The 22,823-nt window shown below is 36.7% G+C and overlaps 1 protein-coding gene across 1 annotated transcript; it reads left to right on the top strand.

The window, feature by feature from the left end:
- Positions 1–2,491: 2,491 nt before the first annotated feature.
- On the top strand, positions 2,492–21,172 carry HNF4G (hepatocyte nuclear factor 4 gamma). The gene is made up of 9 exons (XM_009929963.2): positions 2,492–2,655; positions 4,232–4,326; positions 7,960–8,066; positions 12,012–12,167; positions 14,389–14,476; positions 16,589–16,741; positions 16,923–17,159; positions 17,648–17,770; positions 18,161–21,172. Exons 1-9 carry the CDS (start codon positions 2,510–2,512, stop codon positions 18,277–18,279), a joined length of 1,224 nt encoding a protein of 407 aa, XP_009928265.2. The 5' UTR covers positions 2,492–2,509; the 3' UTR covers positions 18,280–21,172.
- Positions 21,173–22,823: the final 1,651 nt, after the last annotated feature.

The raw sequence follows: 22,823 nt of genomic DNA on the forward strand, positions 1-22,823 counted from the left end.
AACTGTTGGACTAATATTTTATTTATTTAAATGTTAATCTAGCCTTTCTAGGTATGTGTATATATGAAATGGAGTGATTTTTTTAAAAAAATCATATCGGCTTTATAGACTAATGTTTAGCTGAGAAGAACTATTTGCATTTGGCTAATGTAACATTTTAACTTTAGGTGGAATTTTTAATGCAATAAATTTTGAGAAATTGTATCAATAAGTTATGCTTGAAATAAGAAGCACACCATTTTATTCTGCCATCATTGAGTACTGACCAAAAAAAAAAAGGGAAATCTCAGTCTATTAAAGTGAAAAAAAGTATCATGCAAATTATACTACTCTAAAATGGCTTTCCAAATCTTCTAATATACTTTAAAAATTGTTTTATTGTATCATAAAGTATAATTCATAGCTCTATTGTATTTTTAAAAGGCAGAACAAATATTTAATGATTTTCAGGAAAAATACTTAGCACCTGCATTTCCACATATCCCTGCCATATAGAACCTAAGTTAGTTTTTATTGTTGGGCTTGAAGTTTTATCTGAATTTCTGATGTTACTTTACAGCAAGCTTAGTAAACAGAAAGGTAGATTTGGTTATTGATTTAGGAAGAAAAAACAGACCTTTATGCCCTAAGTGATTTTGAAGATACCAACAATGATTATGTAACTTTTAGATGATTTCTCTGCTTTTTGTTCTAATATGGGTGATTTCATTGGTCATTTGTTTTTTGCTGAATAGCACCCTTTCAGATCTGTTAATGTTACATAAAACAGGAAAACAGATTAGGGAGATTATGCTGTGTTGGTGATAGAGCTAGTTAAATTATTCACTGTGATTAGTTTGATAATTATTAGTTATTAGGTGTAGCCTTTTTCTCTTTAGAGTTTGCTTTGAGTTTAGCCTAAGTACTTTCTTATAGAATTTATAAAAATATTGCCTTGTAGCTACAGTGCTAGTCTGGAACTGAAAGCTGCCTCTTATGAACCTTCCTATGTGTCTTTTCTAGCTGTGTAAATTAATCAGAAACATTCAGAGAAGTTTAACAAGACACATTCAGGCAGATTATGCAGTTCTCTGGAAATCAAAGAATTTTGCAAACTCAGATCAATTTCCCAGACATTTTGTTTCAGAATAATACCAAAGAAAATAATTATATCCTTATATATATACAAAATTTATATTGCTATGAAATATTCCATCATTAAATTTAAATATTGTGGGTTTAATTATTCTACTGTATCACTGTGATGCAAAACTACAAAACTCCAAAAGAAAGTTTTTTTATTTTTCTAGCTGAAGTAATTCTGTAACCCATTTTTAAAAATAATTTTCCAGTCATGACAGACTTAGTTTTAAAATAAAATCTTTACAGAACTGAATTTTTACTCTTAAGATTCCATTTGTATTTAATCAGGTTTTAGTATAATTCCTATGAATTATGTCTCTGTAAAACAGAAAAAAGTATTGCTTCTTCTCACTTTGTCTAAAGAACTCTGTTTAATTTGTAAGCTTTTTGGGACACAATTAAAATTTTAAAATATATTTATGTAATACATTTTGGTTGGATCTAGTAGAATATGAATAAAAATACGTATCAATATTAACAGTTTTACTTTTCAACCTGTCCACTGTTCATGAACTCATGTACTTGACTTTTGAATGCATGTTTGAATAACTAATTAATGTGGCACTCTTTCCTCTCCCTGACTGAACAACTACAAATGTTTAGGGCATATTGCAAACAGCCTTCCTTTCACAAGACCAGAAGCATAACAGAAAAAGCTATTTTGCAATAATTTCTTTGGACATGTCTGTTAAACATTGTGACTCAAAGAAGAATAAATATGTCTGTTTTGATTTCAAGTTAATTTCTTCAGTATTGTTTACCATATTCAGTGACTAATTGTTAACCACATAGCTAATATTCTTTTGTGCAAGTAAAGTCTGCACCAATGTTCCTTTGGAAAATATGTTCAAGGAAATAACACTTAGATAGTCCTCTTAGCACGCATTTTTTTTTCATTAAGTATTGTGCAAAAACTGACTTGTCTTTTTTTTTTTTTTAATGTCACGTATGCAGTTGTATCTTTGTATGATAGGTGCCAGTTATTGCCAGCTCCTATGAGACTGATATAGGAGATCTTTGCCAGCTGACTAGGCAACATTGCTTTGTGCCAAAGTTCCTCTTCATGTTAGTAGGAATGTATATGTAATTATACACTTTAATTTTTAACCCCTTTCAGCTGGAAAGAGTTTAGAATAAAACTATTTGTTGTTGCAAACTTCATAAATTCTGTTAACATCTCTATGACTTTGAAAGTGTTCATCTGAATAAGAAACATGTAATCACATACGCCATGTTATATAAGTAGTAAGTGGCAATTAAAAGAGAAAAAGCCAGAAAAAGCCTCCATTTAAGTACAAATTGTTCAAGGGGTGTTGTTGAAAGTCTTGTCCATAACTACGTATGTTGTTCTTGCCTCTCCTCAGACAGTTCAGGAGAAGCTGTCAACATGAACGCTGCTGACAATGGGGTCAGTAGTCTCTGTGCAATTTGTGGAGACCGAGCGACCGGAAAACATTACGGTGCTTCCAGCTGTGATGGATGCAAGGGATTCTTTAGACGCAGTATACGGAAAAATCACGTCTATACATGCAGGTATTTCAAAAGTTCATCTAGTGGCACTAAATTAATGAATTTAAGCAAAAATTACATTCAGATCTTTTCAGACTTTTCACAACTATGTCAGGGTATTTTCAGCTTTTTCTTAAGGAATTCTAACCAGCATTTTTGATGAGCATGTGGTTCGTGATATATTCTTATGATTGGAAAAAATGTATTTTATTCAAGACTACTTGTTATTACACGTTCCAGATACTACATTCCAGATGTCTGTTGATATTGTTGATATCATTACACTACTCAAGAGCTGTTTCACTCTTTGATTTATGATTACAAAGGTTATCACCTGAAAAAAAAAAAGGCAATATAAAAGGTGTATTTCTTAACTATTTTCTAAAAATTCTTTTCAATTTTTTTTCTTATGAAGGCAGTTTCTGAATAGAAAGTCTAAGATTTATGAGTCTTATTTTAAGGCCTGTACAAGCACATCTGCACATCTTCCCACTTTGGGTGACGCACTGCTCTTTTGAGCGACCATTTTCCCCCCGTCAGTCTGAATGGCCATCTGCTAATTTCCGGATGTCTGGCTGCCCAGGTTATCACACTGCAGGTCTCTGCACCGTGTTTGACAAATTGCTCTGTGCATGCACAAGTATATAAAATGTCAGCTTTAAGCAATGCACAGAATATATGGAAACCTCTGTGATCTTAGACAAATCACTAAAGGAGAAAACTTTTTTGTAAGAATGGCTTGTTACTGGAAATGCTTGCTATGATCGTCCTTGGTTGCTTAATACTCTTATAAGGAAATCTCTCCCTTATAGACATACCACAGTGATATAGCACAGACATACCCATAAGTGGTGTGACACGAATTGATATAAGTGATTTCAAGAAGAGGTCTGCAAAACATAGATCTATTAATCTAACACATGCGCAGCAAAAAGGCAGAAGCAAACAGGGAGAGTGGGGAATGGCTCATACATTCCCCTTAGGCACCCCGATAGATGTGCATGAGAGCTTGGGTAAGCCTTCTTTTAGTGTCACAGTCTGTGTGTTTCCTCATGTCTTTATTTCATTGTGTTGTTAGAAAATTTCCCTCCCATTTCCTGCTTGTCATCTGTAATGGTACAGCATGTAGCTTGTTCATTGCTATCTCCCAGAAGGAGTAAACTTGGCCAGTCAAGGGTATTGGTTGTGCAGCTAAGGGCTGCTCCCTGCCAGTGACAGTTGGCATTTTCCTCGATTGTCCTTTCCTTTCTCTATTTGTAGCTTTTCTTCTTTTTTTCCCCCACTGCCACCTGATGCAGCCAGTTACTGACATACCTCACAAATAAACCGAGGTGTAAATGATGCACATAACACCGGAATTTTCCACACTTGCCCATTCGAATGCATATACGTGTCCGTACACACACATATATTCCTGCAAAACAAGCAGGTGTGAAACACCTCTCAAGACTGATTAATTAAAAAAAAAGTCAAAACAACAGAAGAAACCCGGTGGTCATAGACATTATTCTGACAGGCTAGATTAGCTGGTTTTCTTTTTTGTAATCAGGGTGCTGCTTTATTAATGCTTTATACATTTACCTTTTCTTGTCTCTGATAGATTCAACCGGCAATGTGTTGTTGACAAGGACAAAAGGAACCAATGCAGATATTGTCGTTTAAAAAAGTGTTTTCGAGCAGGAATGAAAAAAGAAGGTAATGGAGTAATTTATTATTTGATATACAGAGAGAAATAATCTGAATTATTTTTAAAATATAATAAAAATGGTAAAAAACTCCAGCAGAATAATTCAGTGGAAAGTCTGCTATAATGCCTTCATGATGGAGAAGTGCTTTTATATTGAGGTGAAATATGCATCATCTAATTTTTAGGTGGGTAAGCAGTTCTAAGACTTGGAGCATTAGCAAATCTGTGGGCTTAAAGTGAATTTGCAACTGTTTAATCCATGAATCCTGGCACCAAAATTCATTGATTTCTAAGTGTTGATCGATATCCTGGAAGAGTTCAAAGTGTGAGATTTTAATTTTAATTTTTACCAAATTTGAGTCATAAAATCTCTATCTGGGACTTTGTTTCTACCCTGTCTAAGTAACGACAGTGACAATTTACTGGTACTTCCCTTAAATTTAAATGTTTGAAGCATTTAAGCCAGAGGAGGGAGTGTGAAGTTGAACAAAATAGTGGCAGGAACAGTAGTGGTAGCTCTCAGTGGAGTGTCCACATTATAAAAAAAATTCTAATCTCATTAGGGCTTAATATGGGAAGATTGTTACTTAGACATCTGACAGACCTGAAGGAACATGGGTGTCACAATGATCCTTCTGTCAAAGCGGAAGGACCAGACAACCACAGGGGCAGAGCGATAGGGAAAGAAAGGCAGTGGGAATATCAGAGGATTTTTGTATCGGGTTATTGGGGCTGTTGCTTCACTGGCAGTTACGATGTAGAGGCAAAAGGCATCCTGATGTGGTTCAAATAAGCACTCAGAAATGGTTCATCACAAACTTTGCTGCCTGTTTTGTTTGGAGCATGGTGTATCTGCCTGAAGGCCAGTCTGCAATATGATGTGTGCAGTTCTCCTGTGCTGTAACTTTCCTAAGATAAAGGAAGCTGTTTCTTTATGCTCTTATATATCTATACTATAGTACTGCTTTGCAAGTGATCAGGTTTTGGTATGAGGTATGATTTTCTCCGTGCAGCTGGATGGGGATATTCTAAACAGTGTTACACTGTGTATGTATGAAATCGGTTTGCTAATTCTTGCGGATCTCCTTGAACACAGTTTAGCCTTTTGGAATTTGAGCCATTAAAATCAGTAACATATGGTATATGTATTATCAATCTGATGTGAAGAAAAGGGAAGACCCGTGTGTCCACAGCAGCCCTAAAAGTTTTGCAAAAGGCAGAGCTTCACAGACTTTCAAAACCTGGAATTAAAGAATAGTTTAGCTCAGAAGGGACATCTGGAAGTCATTGAGTCCAGGCCCCCATTTAAAGCAAGGCTAACTTCTAGGTTCAGTCAGGTTGCTTGGGACCCTGTCCAGCCAGGTTTATACAGTCCCTGAGAGGGGAGATTCCACAACCTCTCTCAGCAACTTCTTCCAGTGCTTGACCACCCTCATTGGGAAGAGTTTTTTCCTTATAACTAATTGGAATGTGTCTTACTGCAGTTAGGGTAGTGTCCATTGCCTCTTGGCCTTTCACTGTGCATCTGAGAAGAATCTGGCTCCATTTTCTGTGAACTACAGAAATGAAGACCTCCACCTCCACCTTGGTCATCTCTTTTCCACGTAAACAAAGATGCCTCTCTCTGCTTCACCTTGTGCGTCTTGTGGGTTACATCTCCACAGCCCTCCGCTGGACACTGCCCAGTTTTCCAGCATCTTCCATGCACTGAGGAGCCCCAGATGGACAAATACTTACTTCCCTCAAGATTCTAATGCAACCCAGTGCATGCCTAGCTGACATCACCATGAGGCACGCTGCTGACTCATGTTTATGAAGTGAAGATATATCCTGCAAGGAAGTTTTAACCTAATTTACACCACTGTGCCTCCTCTGATCCCACTACCTATAAAACTTTGATTTTTCATTGTGTCCGAGCCATGTTTATTCAAGGCTTCCCTGTGCTAAAATAATTCAAAACACTGAACTGTACATTTCACTGCTTGTGTGTTGTTATATGCCTCTCTACACCGTCAGGGGATGTCTCATAGCGTAAGTGTAACATAGTCTATATGATAGTTTCTCAGCTTGTTTCTAGCAAATCATTTTCTTTTCTTTAGGGTGAAGGTGAGAAAGGCTTCAGATGGTAAAACCTATACAAGCCCTCTTTGAGCAACTATTCCCCCTTTCTCATAGAGTCCTGTTTAAGGCAATTTTAGCCTGAGCTGACAAAAAGGGTTTAGCAAGACAGACAATCCAGTCTAATAATCCAAAATTATGCATACGCAGGAGAAAATTAAAGCATTTCCCTATGATTCTCAAAGTGGACCACCAGTGACTTTCACTAGCAATTGTCAGAATAGCTTAATATTTTTCTAATACTAATCAGCACTGACCTTATTTTAATTATCTATGTAGCTCTTAAGCTGCTGAGATTCAGTGGGTTTTTCTCCATTCTTTTAAAAAAGGTTATATTTTTTGTTTTCTGTCTACATGAACATTTACCACTTTGTGTTTATCACTGCACAACATTTCTTACTGTGACCTTAATAAAAGGCCCTTCAGTGGGTGTCCTTGGCAAAAAGTTAGTACACCTCTGGAATAAGCTATGTGCATTGTTCAGATAAACCCTGAAAACTATTCAGTGTATAGAATATTTTATTTTTTTTATTGAAGTCTTTGGTACTACTCCTGAATTCTGTAATGCAGATTGTTTCCCACAAAATAGCAAACATATCTTTGGAAATAAAGCTGCTGCTCTTAAAAGATGATGAGATTCCTTGTGCAATATAAAGATTTTGATCAGCACAATTCTTTTTTTTTTTTCTTTTCTCCTTGGCCTAACCTTGGACATGATCTAGATTTTAGAAAAATCTGATTGATAGTTTTATTTTTTCTTCTTCCTTCAATTCCAAAGTAAGCCTTCTTGCTTTGTAAGACTTACATGTGCTGATTAAGGATTCCTTATCCAAAGCCCTTTCAACTGCCTTCTTTTGGACCCCATGAGACAAAACTTACTGGCCTGAAACATTTTTCCTGTTTTTTGTTTGTTTTGTTTTTGTTTTTTTTTTAACTTAGTTAATGTTCTGTAAACTGGCTAGGAGTGCAGTGTCACTGAGAAGGAGCAAAAGATTTAAGTTTCAAAATTATCTTACTAGTGGATTAAGTTCGTGATTCATTCCTGTTCCAGGGTTTCTCACAGGAGAGCAGGAGTAGGGCTTTCAGACTTCCTCTGACAGACATTTTGTCAGTGGTGGTGCTGTACCTCTTGACCTGTTCAACAGTCTGGAGATGTCCATTTCTACCACTATCATAAAGCCTCACTTATTAAATTGGTTAAAATAACAAAACGACAGCATTCAAGTGTTCAAGTTCAAGTTCAAAGGAGGAAAGAGGTTTTACTGTAATAAAGCCAGTCACAAAAATGCTGATAATTCAGTATCTATCTACAAGCAGTTATATATAGTTTTTACAGACAAATAGCATACAGATAAAGACCATAAACATGTATTGTCATCCTTCCTCATTACTCAGAGCTAAAGGCACAGGGTCTTTTTTAAGTGTCATACCTTTTGATTCTTATAGTTATCTAGTAAACTTCTGAAATGATATTGTGTGGCAATGTCTACAAGTCAATAAATGAGATGATTATTGTTTTCCAGCTGTACAAAATGAACGGGACAGGATAAGTACAAGAAGAAACGCTTTTGATGGCTGCAACATTCCCTCTATTAGCACGTTGTCACAAGCTGAGGCACTCTCCCGTCAGGTACTGAGATCTACCACAAATTTATTTGATGGCTTTAAGACTATTTTTTCTAAAGTTAAATACTTTTCAGTTTCTTACTGTATTAAATAGAGTTATTGAGATTACTTTTTTCTACTTCCGAAATGCACCCAGCTTCCTCTTCCCAATGAAAGAACCAGTAATAGAATACATTCTTAAAGCAAAGTCAGTAAAAAAAATTCTACTTTGTCCAGGACAATATGTCCTAGGCACCTTTCTTAATAAAGCTTTATGGTTCTTACTGCTTTTAAATCAGTTGCTGTCTCAGGCAGCTGGTGGCATCTATCTATCCTTGAGGCCGGCTCTCCCATGAAACATTAGGGAAAAAATTGTCCAAAGCCATTACATGCAAAGGGGTGTGGACACTCATTTCCTTACATTCTTTTGAAAATCCCATTTTTAATATCCTTAGACATTATAAATAAGGCAAACAGAAGTGTTCCAACTGCAGAGTCTATTCACATCTCGCTTTTAAATTTTCTTTGTCTCATCTGAACTTCATTTTCTTTTTTTTTTTTTTTTCCCTATCCAATCAATTGCTGAATGGAACAGTCTCCAGTCCTTTTCTGCACCTCAGATAAATCATGGTCATTGATTCTGCATTCTTGCACCTCTTACTAACTTACTTAGAATTTAACTGCCACCTTTATGATTTCATGCTGACTGATTTATACATCCCCAAATGTTTTGTAATCTCATCCTTTATCAGCATCTCTCTTAGGGTGGAACTGTCCGTAAAGAATTGATGCAGGAATTACTGGGTGATAGTCTTTGGCACATATTGCATGTCTGTGCAGACTAGATGAACATAATGGACCTTCCTACCTTTCATACCTATACAGTATGAAAAATATACCTGTTTTTACCTCCTTAGAAATTCTTTGAACTTGCTTATTGTGCTTTTTTTGTGTTACTCCCTTAATCATTTCCAACTGGCATATGCAATTCAGGAATAAGAGCTGTCTTAAACAGAATCACATCCTCAGCCTTTCCTGCCACAAAGTTCTTTTCAGATGATAGGTTCCTGGCCTAAAAAATCACCTTGTGTATACACACAAATGTATTCTACTTATTATTTGGTATGTTGTAGTAGGAGAGAACTGCTCCCACTATGCCAAGCCGATATGAAGATACACTCTTGGCCTCAAAGACCAAGAGGTCACATAAACATGATGGAAAAGTAAAGTCTTAAAAGTCCTTGTTTCTCCCTCAATCGAATGGGTCTGTAAGATGAGTTCAGTCCTGAGGAGATACTTGGAGGAGGTGGCAGTGTCACAAATCATTGGCCAAGTCCTTCAGCTGTGAAATGAGGAAGAAGGTGTCATTCATCCCTTTTAAAATTTTCATACTAAAATAGGGAAAATGAATTATTTTTCCCTGAAGATCCCTTACAGGGGGAAATTGTCCAGGTACAGTTTTTGTCCTGCAGATGCAGGAGAGGCTTTCAGGATTATGTAAAAATGAAAGGGGCATGCTGGACTCTCATAGGAGTAAAGACATGTGTCTCTGATGGTTCTCAGGACAACAGGGATATAGTGCTATATTGTCATGTTTGTCAAGTCATTGATGGGTACAAGTTGCACTGGGAGAGGTTTCATCTCAATATAAGAAAGTGATTTTTTACAGTGAGAACAATCAATCACTGGAACAACCTTCCCAGTGACATGGTGGAGTCCCCATCACTGAAGGTTTTCAAGATGCAATTGGACAGGGTACTAGATAATCTTATCTAGGTTCCCTTTCCCACAAAATGTTGGATGAGATGATCTTTCGAGGTCCCTTTCAACCTGGGCTAGTCTATGATTCTATGAAGTCAGCGACTCCCGTGTTGCACCCCAGAAATGAGAAGCGGTTAAAGCAACAGAGAAATAGAAAGAGGAAAGTTCACAGCTTCCTATCCTTGTGAAGAGATGCAACCCTAGGAGTTCATAATGAACTCCATGGGGGTCATCCCATGAATCCCCAGCAGAAGGTCACCAAGTAATTTCAACACAGAGTCTATAGTTTGTCCAATAAGATGTAATTTATAAAGATGCATAGCTTTGATTAAAAGATATTAAAGGAAGGACAGTATGTTTAGTTCATGAGTCAGTAATTCTAATGGTTAAACGAGCTGTCTGTTCTTTACCTTCTTGAATTAACTTCTAGTTGGTGCATGGTGGTATCTTTTTCTGGTAGATCAGAGTGCCTCCTGCTATCAGAACTTTCTTCTTTCTGTAGGTATTTTCGAATCATGATCAAGACTCCTCTTACTCTTCTGGAAAAAATGAAATATTTTGAATTTCTTTTACTCTCTTTCTGTACTGAAGGTTTTCTAGCCTAAATCATTCCAGAAGCTCTCACCTGAATAATATTCAGTATTTTCAACTTGTTTTCCTAGAAGAAATGCCAGAAATGGACTCATGATTACAGCAGGGATTTCACAAATGCTCTGTCTACAAAGAGACAACAACTCTAACCTTTTTCCTACATGACAGCCTTTGAATTATGTGTCTGAGGATTTTATCACCTGCCTAGATCCTGTATTTCTCTAAGAGCTAATGTTCAGCTGCTTAGCTGCCGTTAATATCTAAGCTGTTTTCAGTGGTTTAGACTACTGAACTACGTAGGAAGCACTGAGCTTTAGCTCAGAAGTGTAACTCCTTTTGACTACCCAGGGGTAATGGGATTTCACTACAGATCCCACTGGGGGATTTAACATGGATCTGGGAATGAAGGGAATCTGGTAGGAGTCAACCTAAATAGCATCCACCATTCTGAAATTTGTAGGTACACAGTATTGGAAAAGCAAACAATGTTTGGGTTTTTTTTGTGGCAGGGGGGAGAGGTGGGGATGATAAACTACAGAATTTCCTGAGTGTGCTTTCTAATAAAATGAAAGGTGAAAGTCAGTTTTATAGGCCTTGTAGAGTGGTGGGGTGTTGTTGTTGTGGGATATTTTTATTTTTATTTTTCTTCTTCTTTTTCTTTTTCTTTTTCTTTTTCTTTTTCTTTTTCTTTTTCTTTTTCTTTTTCTTTTTCTTCTTCTTCTTTTTCTTCTTCTTTTGCTTTTGCTTTTGCTTTTGCTTTTGCTTTTGCTTTTCTGCTTTTTCTTCTTCTTCTTTTTCCTTCTTCTTTTTCCTTCTTCTTTTTTTTTTTTCCCTGATATGATAGCAGCTATAAACTGACATTCTCTTCTCAGGCTTGGTTTTACCTTAAGTTGTCTTTCCTGCCTGGCTTAAGAGCAAGCCTGATTTTGTTCCTTTCCTTGAAAAGTCATTAAGAATTTCAGGATTTGGCTCAGTGATTATGTGAAAGTGCCCCAGCTTCAGGCCCAGAAAGATACTGCTCTCTTCTTATTTCACAGAACACTGTTCACTGCAGGTGGTCTAATGCACACTCATATCCTTTACATTTGCTCTGAAACATCTCAGGCCTCTGCCTATACTGCTGCTTCATCATTACGAACTATTCTGCTCCAGGCGCTAAAAAACCCCCGTTGTACTTTCTAAAGTTAATGATACTTATCTTTTCACTAGAAGAACATGCTACCCCTTTATCTCTTTCTTTCTTTGCCCTTAATGTTACTGCATGCCCCTATGAGCTTTTTTTTTTCTGAAGTGAAGGAAATGTCAACCATTTTAAAGGACTAAAAAAACATCACCTCCCCAAATAATAAGGGCTCTGGTATATTTAAAAGTAGTATTTTGGAATGAGAAAATATTGTATCATGAATAGCATAATTTTTAACATACTCTAATACACACTGGTAATAATGAGAAATAAAATTTTATAATTTATGGGCAGACTAATGGTCCGTATGGTAAAGGAATTTCTCAAGAGTATGCAAGAGTATTGCTGCAATTTTTTGTTAAATTTGTTGTTAACAAGTGAAAACGCAATTATATGAAAGTTAACATTGTTAATTTTTTCTCTCATTATGGCCAGATCTCAGTCTCCAGTCCTGGTGCTAGCACTGACATCAATGTTAAGAAAATTGCTGGTATTAGTGACGTCTGTGAATCTATGAAGCAACAACTTCTGGTCCTGGTAGAATGGGCTAAATATATTCCAGGCTTCTGTGAATTACCACTGGATGACCAGGTATAAGAGGAGACCAAAGAGAGAACTTTAATTACTGTCCTGTTATTTCTGTGATATTTAAATGTTGTGATTAAACACTTACTTTTTTGTCTGATCGAATAGAGCTGGGTGCTAGACCCACCATCTTAAAATTTTTAAAGTTTTGAAATAACACCACCACAAAAAAACCAGAGGAAATTGGTAAGGCTCTAGCATGTTAACAAAAAGAAGCAGCAAACCAGTATGTCTTTCAGTGTTTTGTGCTTTCTGTATTCTTTTGGAAGCAGAGATACCAAGCTGCATGCAAAAATGAAAAAAATCTTGTAAAAAAAGCCATGCTTTTTTCTGACCTTGCAAAGTATTTATTTTATGTTCACCTTTCATTATAATATGGTTTAAGACAGTGTGTTATTTAATTTGAAGCAGGTCTTCTCTACTTGCAAAAAATAAAAACCATTAGAATCTCAAACACATGCCAAACATACTGATATCAATCCATGGCAAATAATCTTTCATATAATACGATGTACTAACACTTTATTGTATATAATGAGTGTGGGGGAAAAAAAAGCATCAAACCTTGAAAATTCTTAAGGGTTTTTATTACAGAGGTCTGATCTATCATCATATCTATAATATATCCTAATATATCACTGGGTTTCAGAGTAAGTTGTGCTGGCACACTCAGAACCAGTGTCTCCGTGTTGTGGTACGCAGTTGTCTCACTGGCCACCTGGGCAGGAGGTTAATTCATGGCTCAGGATCTCTTGATCCCAATCCACCAAAATCTGATTCAGCTTGAAAATGACTCTTTGAAGTGGAATTGTGTAATTCCTCCTTTTTGCCTCTTCAAGCTCTCAGTTTTTAACAAAATCCTGCAAGGAGGGTTAGATCATCCTTGGGTTAGAGATTCAAACTGATCTCATTCCCTCTTTTAGTCTTCCTTAGGAGTATGGAGGTGTTCCAGGTCACAGGAGATCCCCCAAAACAGGAGCTTAATGATGTCTTTGCAGACCCACAGAATATGATATGTGTGCACAAACTCAACATACTGGAATAAGTTAAAAATCTGTTCGTGTGAAAGAAGGACAATTTTAAATGCATTGGTTACACAAGGGCAACAAAAGCAAGCAAAATATTGCTGTTTTTATTGTTAAGATGGCATGAAGGAAAAGAGAAGGGATCAGACCTCATTAAAAAGTTCCTGTCTTTATTTAAAAAAAAATAAAAATATATCAGCTTAGAAAGATAGGCTGAAAACACCCCTGCAGTGCTTGAAGAGTGCATGTTGGGAAATACTCCAGAACCTTAAGTACCTTAAAAGTGTAGTGACGAACGTATTGGGAGTTAAAACAAATGCCCCTTCTGCGTTTGTGATTGCCTCTTTCTAAGGGGCATTGTGCATTTAGTTATATAATAAACCATCTGGTTTTGAACAAATGATTCCTGATCTGGAAATCAGCTTGATTTACAAACCATAGAGCAGGCCAGAGCAGGTAAGTTAACCCTACTGAGAACCTGAAAAGTCTTAAGACACTTAAGTATTCCTAGGTGCTGTGTACCTTTACATCACTCATAAAGTATTGGCTTGGATTCGTAAGGAAAGAATTACTTGCCAAGAGAGGAGTTCCTTGAGAAAATAGAGGCCAGTGCTGAAGTTTCAAGCAGACATTAAAAACAAAGGGAAGTAAACAGGCGACAAAAGAGCAAACTAATGACCACATTTTTAAGTGCCTTACTGTTATGAATCAGGTTTCTTCTTTGTTGACAGTAATGCATATTTTAGCATATCTGGTTTTGTTGGGGAAAAAGCCAACATAAATGTTTAGTTCAAGGTGAGAAAAATGAAACACTGATAGTGGCAAATTTACTGTAACAGTTCATTCCAGCCCACCAGAGTCTTTAGTGTCATCTTAAAATTCCAGAGAAAACTTTGTTAAGGGGATAGGCACTCAGAAATAAATGCAAGTATTGTATTTATTGAGAAGTATTTTGCCGAGCCGTATGTTTAAAATCTAGACCAAATGCTAGAAGTGACAGAGGATGACGATTTAATTATAGTGTGCTGTTAGTACAGCATTAAGGTTTTTACATTCACTTTACATTTTACATTAGAATCTTAACAGTTGTAAACATGTACCTATAGCTGAGTACACTCACAGTAATATGCATCCTCATTTCTTTTGCCCTTAGTGGAACTTACTGCTTTATCTTCTAATCAGTTTGCTGTTTTTTTCTTGAGGTTGCCCTGCTAAGAGCACATGCTGGGGAACACCTGTTGCTTGGAGCAGCAAAACGGTCCATGGCATATAAGGACATTTTACTTTTAGGTAAATATTGGGTTTTTTTTAATTAATAATGAAGATGTTATAGTACATTAGCAACCATGTAATCACTTAAGTGGGACAACTGTTCTGGCACAATCAAAGCAATGCATTCTGTGAATGCTAAATAGCTATTAATGATAAAATGTCATGTGCCCTGTTCCAGCAAAAGCAGGTGGACAGTTTCCTGTGAGTTAATATGGCTAAAGGTTTATTGGATACCAGAAACCACAACTTAAGGGAGTTCCTGGCAAAATGTCTCCTTACATTAGCATCCTTTCTGCACCTTTGTCCCATAAAAAAAACAGAACAAAACAACAACAACAAAAAAAACCATAAAAAACCTTTGCTTGAAAGACGAGCAGCCAGCCTGTGGCCCAGGTACTAATTTCAGTCTTCACAAAAACCATTTGTCTGGAGCTTTCTCAGGAGCCCTTCAGATGTAGTCAGAGAAAACCCTACAGGCTCAAAAATTGGATAGCCTGTTCCCTGCAACTCGCTTTCCCAAGAGCCCTCTCACTGCTGCCTTGACAGTCGCCACGTGGCCATCATGTAAACAGCATGCCTGTCGTTCCCTGCCGTGTGCGAGGGGGGTGTGACCGTGGCACGGTGAGGAGCCTTGCCTGCACAAGCACGTTCTTGGTCACTTGAAATGGATCCTTCACTGGGTTATATGAGGAGAGCATGGCTGTTAGGGAAGGGGATGTCGTCGCGTGGTGGAAGCATGTCTTCCCTTCGTTCACACAACAGAGAGGTGCAATGATATGATGAGATGTGTGTCTGCGTGTATAGTGATGCGATGAGGTACTTGTCAGCATTGTTTGACACAGCACTCTGCGAGTCTGAAGTGCACCCTGCCAAAACCAGTCTCATTAAACGTGTGGAGCGCTTGGGCTGTTTTGTGAGAGTGTGTAGGTCTTCTTGCACAGGATTTTGTGTGTGAGGCAAGACTAGGCGGAATATGGATTCAAACTAGTTTCTTCACTGGTGGTGGGGTACAAAGAGGTTTTCCGCTACTTGTTCACCATCCACTTTGGGCCTGCCTTTTCATAGCTCTAAATCAGCTTGAGTTTATTTTTACACATATAATAACATTGAAAGGACCTGAAGGGCTTGTTCTGGAGGTATTACTCTCACCAGCAATCCTTGCAAGTTAAAAACTATACAAATTACTTTCTTAACCTAGTTCTTTATCTAGATATCTAGATTTACTGACAAAATTAACATAAATAAAAAGGAAATATTTGCAGTTTTATTGGGATTAGTGGGTAATAAGGAAACTAATGATAAAACAATAAGCAGAAAATTATAGTCACTATCACCAGCATCAGCATATATACCAAAAGAAGAAACTATTTGAGGCTCCCAGGCTTATTTGTGATACTTGGAGGTTGATATCTGTAAAGCTTATGAGTCATTTTGGCATGGATCTCTTGTGATATAATCATCAGCTTTTCTTTCAAAAACTGCTTGGTGGCTTCTGGAAGCTCTGTGGCTTTCCCAGTGTTCTCACCACTTATGTTAGATGATTTCTGGACAGAAGGTGAATTAAGATACCATGATGGAGACTTCTCCAAAATGGAAATTTAAAATTAAAAAAGCAGGAAAAATTAATTCTTTACTGAAAATTTTATGACGCTTCTAAATTTTATTAGGAGTAACAGAAGCATCTGTTAGAAAAAGAAGCATTCTTCGTGTCTCCTCTGGAAGAAGGCTTCTTTGTTGACAAATCCTGATCATTCAGCTTGAGATGTATTATTTTAATGGGGGAAGAAGAAATTTTAAGATCAATTTACCATTATATTTATCTACTATGTGAAGGTAAAGGCCTACTTGCTCCATACTTGTGCATTCAAATATGGACCTCAGTGCTGTGGACTTATCAATAACTGTACATGTTGGCATATTTACATGCACAGATTATTTACTGGGTGACAGCTATATTTTGCACATATACTTTGTTTGCAAAGAACAGTTTTGTATGACACAAAGGAGAGTTATTACTTTAAAAAAATTAATTTAAGCAAAATGAAATGTGCTTTTGAAAATAGGCTTCATCTAGTAAGTTACATCAAAGTCTTTATGTGAACCCACATATTGGTATTCTTTCTCTCTAAGGCAACAATTACATAATCCATCGCAACAGTACTGAAGTAGAGATCAGCCGAGTGGCAAATCGGATTCTAGATGAATTAGTTCGACCCTTCCAGGAAATTCAAATAGACGACAATGAGTATGCTTGCTTGAAAGCGATTGTGTTTTTTGATCCAGGTACCTTTTTGAAAATATCTCTCAGAATTATTTTACACGTGATTATTTTGAAAGTAATTTTTGTCAATGTAGCATCTGCTCATGTTATCTAGCTGGATGGAAAAAAACAAAATGAAAAAAAGTAAGATGCTCCTCCCAAATCGTAATCTGCCTTGACTTCATGTTTTTGTCATTTTTTAAGATGCAAAAGGCCTGAGTAATCCAATGAAGATTAAGAACATGCGATTCCAAGTCCAAATCAGTTTAGAGGATTATATTAATGACCGTCAGTATGACTCCCGAGGAAGATTTGGAGAACTTCTTCTTTTACTGCCTACACTCCAGAGCATCACTTGGCAAATGATTGAGCAAATACAATTGGTTAAACTATTTGGAATTGTTAAAATTGACAGTTTGCTTCAGGAAATGTTACTGGGAGGTAAGTTAACAACTTGTTAAATTTACCGTGTTGTATTATGTTGAATTTAGCGTACTGCAATGTTGAGGGAATCATGATGTAAGGAAGCACTTTGACCACGGCCTCGCTGGCTGAGCTTTGGGTGGTATGATTGTTAGCTAAAGCCTTCTTGTCTTGGCTGCTCATCTTGTTAACTCAGTCCTACAACCTCAGAACGTGCTGTGTACTTCTCAGTCATTGCTGGTATCTAGACATACAATCCCCTAGTCAGATGCAAGAATCCTTACAAGTATTTAATGAAATCCACTGTTAATGCAGTCAAAACAGTGAAAATAAACACAGTGATTAATATGGTTAAAGTCTGGTTAAATTGTTTAATGAATACCTAGAGGCAATTATTCAAATTGCCAATCAAAATATTTGCTCTGCGGAAATGTAATTATCAAAGTATAAGTCAATGGCAACAACATGCTCTTTTGAATGGATATATGCTTATGCTATTTTTGCAGGTACTTCTAATGATGCCAGTCATCTGCATCACCCAGTGCATCCTCACTTAGCCCAAGATCCATTAACTGGCCAAACTATCCTCATAAGTTCAATGTCTGCTCCTGTACATACAGAACAGATTTGTAAGTAATTGCAAGTTAGCCTTCTGTCATAACTTTTCACTGTTACATTTAAAAATATTAGTTAGAATGATAGCCTGTCAGTGCTTATAGAGTTATTTCATCAGCACTCTTAAATTAAAATAATTGTGCATTAAAAATGTATGTATATAAGCAGTGTTAAGTAAGAGACTTTGACCTGAATTTAATATAATTTTAAAAATTCAGCACCATTCTGATACATCATTTTCACATGCATAATTTTTAATAAACTAAAAATTCTGATAACTAATATATCCTATTTTCCTAGCATGCCAAACGTAACAACTTCCTTTCAGCGCAGTAGTATGTATATGTGTATATAGAGTAGGCCAGTATATAAAAATACATAATTCTTTCTATATTCTTTTTCAGCAACTCCAGAAACTCCGTTACCTTCCCCTCCTCAAGGCTCTGGGCAAGAATACAAAATGTCTACAAATCAGGCTTCAGTCATTGCACAGCAGTCTATTTTGAAACAAAAACCATTGTGATAATGTTTCGGTCTCTGTCTTACTTCTCTGTCCTTCCTTTCTTCCCCCTTTCCCTCCCTCCCTCCTTCCTTCCTTCCTTTCTTCCTTCCTTCCTTCTTTCCTTCCTTCCTTCCTTCCTTCCTTGCTCCCTCCCTCCCTTCCTTCCTTCTTTCCTTCCTTCCTTCCTTCCTTTTTATGCACTAGATAAATTGGTAGGACACTTGCACATTTAAAATCTCAGGATGATAAAGGAAATTATTTCCTCAGCAGCCACTACTGTGGGTGTTTCTTAAAACACCTAACAATTTGGAAGGTAATACTCACTGTTCTGACTGCTGCATACAACTGTAACTGTGGACACTGCAGTCTGACAAATATGTATAGAGGTTGATATTATTTTTAGATCTTGTAACTGCACAGATTCATTTTTTATTTCCTGTTTAGTTGTCGTCTTAGTATTATTGTTTTAGATGTGTATATAATTTTTTCATTGTGACGGAACTGGTTAGTGCTTGTTTAGCTGTGAACTGTAGACATGAAAAAATGGATTAATCACACAAAAGCCAAGATTCCATTAACAGTAAAACAGGAGGCCACCAAACAAAGCACATGCATTAAATAAAAAGGAGAAAATACTTAACGGACAGAAATACCCAACTCATTTTAAAAAATTCTTGCTTTGAAAGAACCGTGTATTTCAAGTAAAATTTCAACAAAAGAGTTGAATCCTCCCTGCTTACCTCTTTATATGAATCAGAGGGTCTGCCGTGGGCAAATATGTTTGAGGACTTTTAAAAATCTGTACACACAGTAATGTCTACATCAGTCAATTGGACAGTGCTGAGGCAAGGGTGCTAGCATTTATATTGCTAAATTGTTAGAACAAGGACTGGTATGCTTTTTGGTCAGGACTAACTAGTACTCTCCCAAACGATTTCTGGGCACACTTTGGGAATTAGGCTTGTCTAGGGACACTTTTCACCAGGTGCTTTGGATATGGCCACCTCTCCTCAGGGGCACAGAGAGTATAAATAGGAACATGGCCAGACCATGCCACTTGACCTCAGGGATGGAGTGTAGACTTTGTACTGTTTGATTTACCAGTGTAAATGTAGCCATTGTATTTATTTGCCTAACTGGCTGATGAATGCATGTTTCAGCAATCACTCTAAACTTCCTCTATATGTAGTAGCTCTGTGTCTGGAGAGGTATGGCTTACTAACTCAAGCGGCAAACATGCCTGAGTTCAGCTCCAGATGTTTCTGGTTTAAGTCATGGTATTTCAAGCTAGAAGACAGCCAGCACACCAAATACTTGTCCTCTGGATTTTTAAGAGTTTTCAGAACCTTGGGATGAATTGATTTACTGTGACAAGCCCCCTTCTCCTCCTCTTCCTCCCCTTCCAGTCTGGAGGGATCCAACATTCACTAAGTTTTGTGTCTGGAGTCTATAATAACCCATCTGAATTTGAGCCCTCTGTGGATTTGCACAAAGGGGACCTTGTGACACATACTCACTTGGGCATATACTCACTCAGTTACAATTTGTGAAAATAATCTATTATGATATATAAAGTGATCTGTTGTTCTTACAATACTGACGTCATAAGAAAATCACCACTTTGCACATTTTATTTATTCCAGACAGCAATGATTTTCCTTTAGTACTTTAAAGTAGACTTTCTTCCCAGAAGTTGTGTAAGAGAAAAACAGAGAGAATAAAATATTGCAGTTTGCTGAACTATTGCAATGAGAAAACATAGTGGAGTCAGAAATTCCGCAAGGCAAGGTGTTGATCATCCTGAACCAGACACCTGCATTAATCACAGCATCCAAAGATGGTGTATTTAAACCTCTGGCTTTTAAAAGTTGCTCAGACAAACTGGTATGATTCTTCAGATACATTTTGCAGGCAGGAAATGTAACACAGTAAATGCTGAGGTGATCTGAACATTCAAAAGGCTTTAATGAGAATACACTTACCACCAGCTAGATGCTGTGTTTCTTTATGTTATTTTAAAGTAGTTGCTTTTGTAAAGTAAGTCTGCATACGGTAGCTCTTTATGTTGACCTTTTGCTTTTTAGAGTGTTTTTTGCTGGCTACTGTTTACTTTTTATCAGTGCATTGCTCTTTTTACAACTCCCTTTTAGTATGAATTTTTATGACAGAATAAAGTACTGAAGTTTTGCCATTAACTTTAGAGGAATCCAGACTGTGCTATTTTTACAAGTTGGCTACCAACACTTTGTGGGGCAACACAAAGTTAAAGCACGCGTGAGAGATACTGAACAGCCCAAAAGTTGACTGATGGGGGTCACTTTTGTGTACTTGTCATAGAAAGAGTGTTGGGCTCAAGCTGGATCTGCATGACTTTACTGGGTCAGATTAATTAAGTCAGTTGCCTAAACATGGCAGTATTGGTCTGCCATTTAACTGGAAATAAAAAGTAGTCCCCAAGTTGACCACCCTTGCCTTATATAAGCGATGTGCATAATAGTTTAATGGGTTTAGTTTTCACATGGTACTTTAGATATCAAGTGTACAATAAAATGTTTTCACACACTGCCAAAAGGTACTGGATGAAAAATATACTTTAGTATTTTATCTGACAAAAAGTTATTATCTATTTTGTATGATATATTACATTTTTGAATAAGAACACTGCTGTAATTTATTGGGAAAAGCTGATTTATTTTATAAACGTAACATTATTTTTGTAAACTTAATTATGAAAAATCAGAAATGATTAGCTTTGTTAAATATTAAATTATAATGAGATATAACTTTATATGTTTGAGCTCTGATACCGAGTTTTTGTGTTGAGCATTTGCAATTGAAATGGTTGCTGGAAATATTTCAAATGGACTGTTTTTCATCAAAGCTCAATAAAGAAAAATGAATGATCCAAATGACACATTTGCCTTTTGGTAATTTTCTTACTATTTACATAAACAATGACAGTGCTTTATATTGCTTATGTTATAAATAAGTATAAAACTAACATGCTTTCATCTCTACAGTATTCACAGCATCACAGAATGGCTGAGGTTGGAAGGAACCTCTGGAGGTCATCTTATGCAAGCCCCCTGCTCAAGCAGGATATTGAAATCATATGAAAGAATATGATGGCAACATTTTAGTTGATTCTACTGTAACATAGCAAAGTATTACATAGCTATGGTTTTCAATTTTTAGTTCTGACTCAGAGGAGAACTGAAGCACATGCTTAATTCCATCTGTGTTTAAAATGAAGCATATGTTCAACAGCCTTTTTTATTTTCTGGACAGGGATAACTTAACAAATCGTTCCCTTTCCTTGCTCTAGTGCATTGTTATTTAGGCTAATTTAGTTGCAACTAAGCAGTTATTTATTTTGTAGATAAAGACTTTGAAAACTTTAGAAAGACTCTTTAAGATATATTTTTTTAGATAACCAGTATGTTCTCAGGCTTGGAAAGTATGTTCAGTCATATGTCTCCTTTGAGTAGATTTTGAATAGAGGTGGGGTTTTTTTTGATTGGGTGGTGGTAGTAACACATTGAACTGGGCTGTTTGCTTTTGCTCATGTGCTTTACTCTGGAGCACAGAGCTGCAGGGCAAAGCTGCCGTGGGAGGAAGAAAAGACTCCACTTGTGAATGCTGGAGATCTTCAGGTCCCTCTGAGGAACTTGTGTCTGTGGCTGGTTGCTCCAGATGAAAAATTTCTCTGCCCTTTACTTGTAAATGCTGACATGGGTGAAAGAAGTTTATGATTTTAGGGAACAGAAGAGATGGTTTTTTCAGCCTACAATGGAGAAAACATGGAAAACCCCCTACATCTTCAACGCCATGAAGTCCTGGCAGACTCTTCTTTAAGGATTTCCATAAATCAACTTTACAAACAGGTCCAGTAGGTGAATCAGGAGTGTATAATTTACAGAGGGAGATGGATGTATTAACTTTCAGTTCTAATCACTGTACAAAATTCCTCCCAACTAAGGAATTTTGAATGTGAGTGAAGGTATTTGCTGAGTTCCAGGAACCTTCTGTGACAGAAAATTTAACATTCTCAGAATATAAGGAAATTTGTTATAGCTCTTGGTTAATATTTGTATACTTGGCAGTTCTGTTTTCACCTCAAGGATGTCTTTCAGTTTGTGACTCACTAAATTTTTTTATGTCTTTCCAACAGACTATTTCCAGTTGTGCACCTCCAATATTTGTGTAACTTATGCTAAAGTACACAGTAAGCAAATATTTAGCTCCACATTTTACAGTAAGTCTTTCATAAGTCTTCTGTATTGGTTCGCAAAAGCCTACATTTTTCATATTGTCCCTGATGTAGACCCATTAGCTTTCTTCTTTCCCATTATTCTCTCTAGGAAAAAACAAGAAATGAAAAAAAAAATTATTTACCCCCAAATTTAAAGTCATTGTGTTAACAATACAATTGCATTTCCCTCTCTTCTGTTGTTTTTGTAATACAAAAAGAAAGAGAACATAGTTGTCATCAAGGCTGGCATCAATCACTTCTTCCTTCTGGTTCCTTATTGTCTTGTGGCAAATCCAAATATTTTCATTAATTG

This window comes from Haliaeetus albicilla, chromosome 3 (genome assembly GCF_947461875.1).
Source record: "Haliaeetus albicilla chromosome 3, bHalAlb1.1, whole genome shotgun sequence".
Classification (NCBI taxonomy): domain Eukaryota; kingdom Metazoa; phylum Chordata; class Aves; order Accipitriformes; family Accipitridae; genus Haliaeetus; species Haliaeetus albicilla.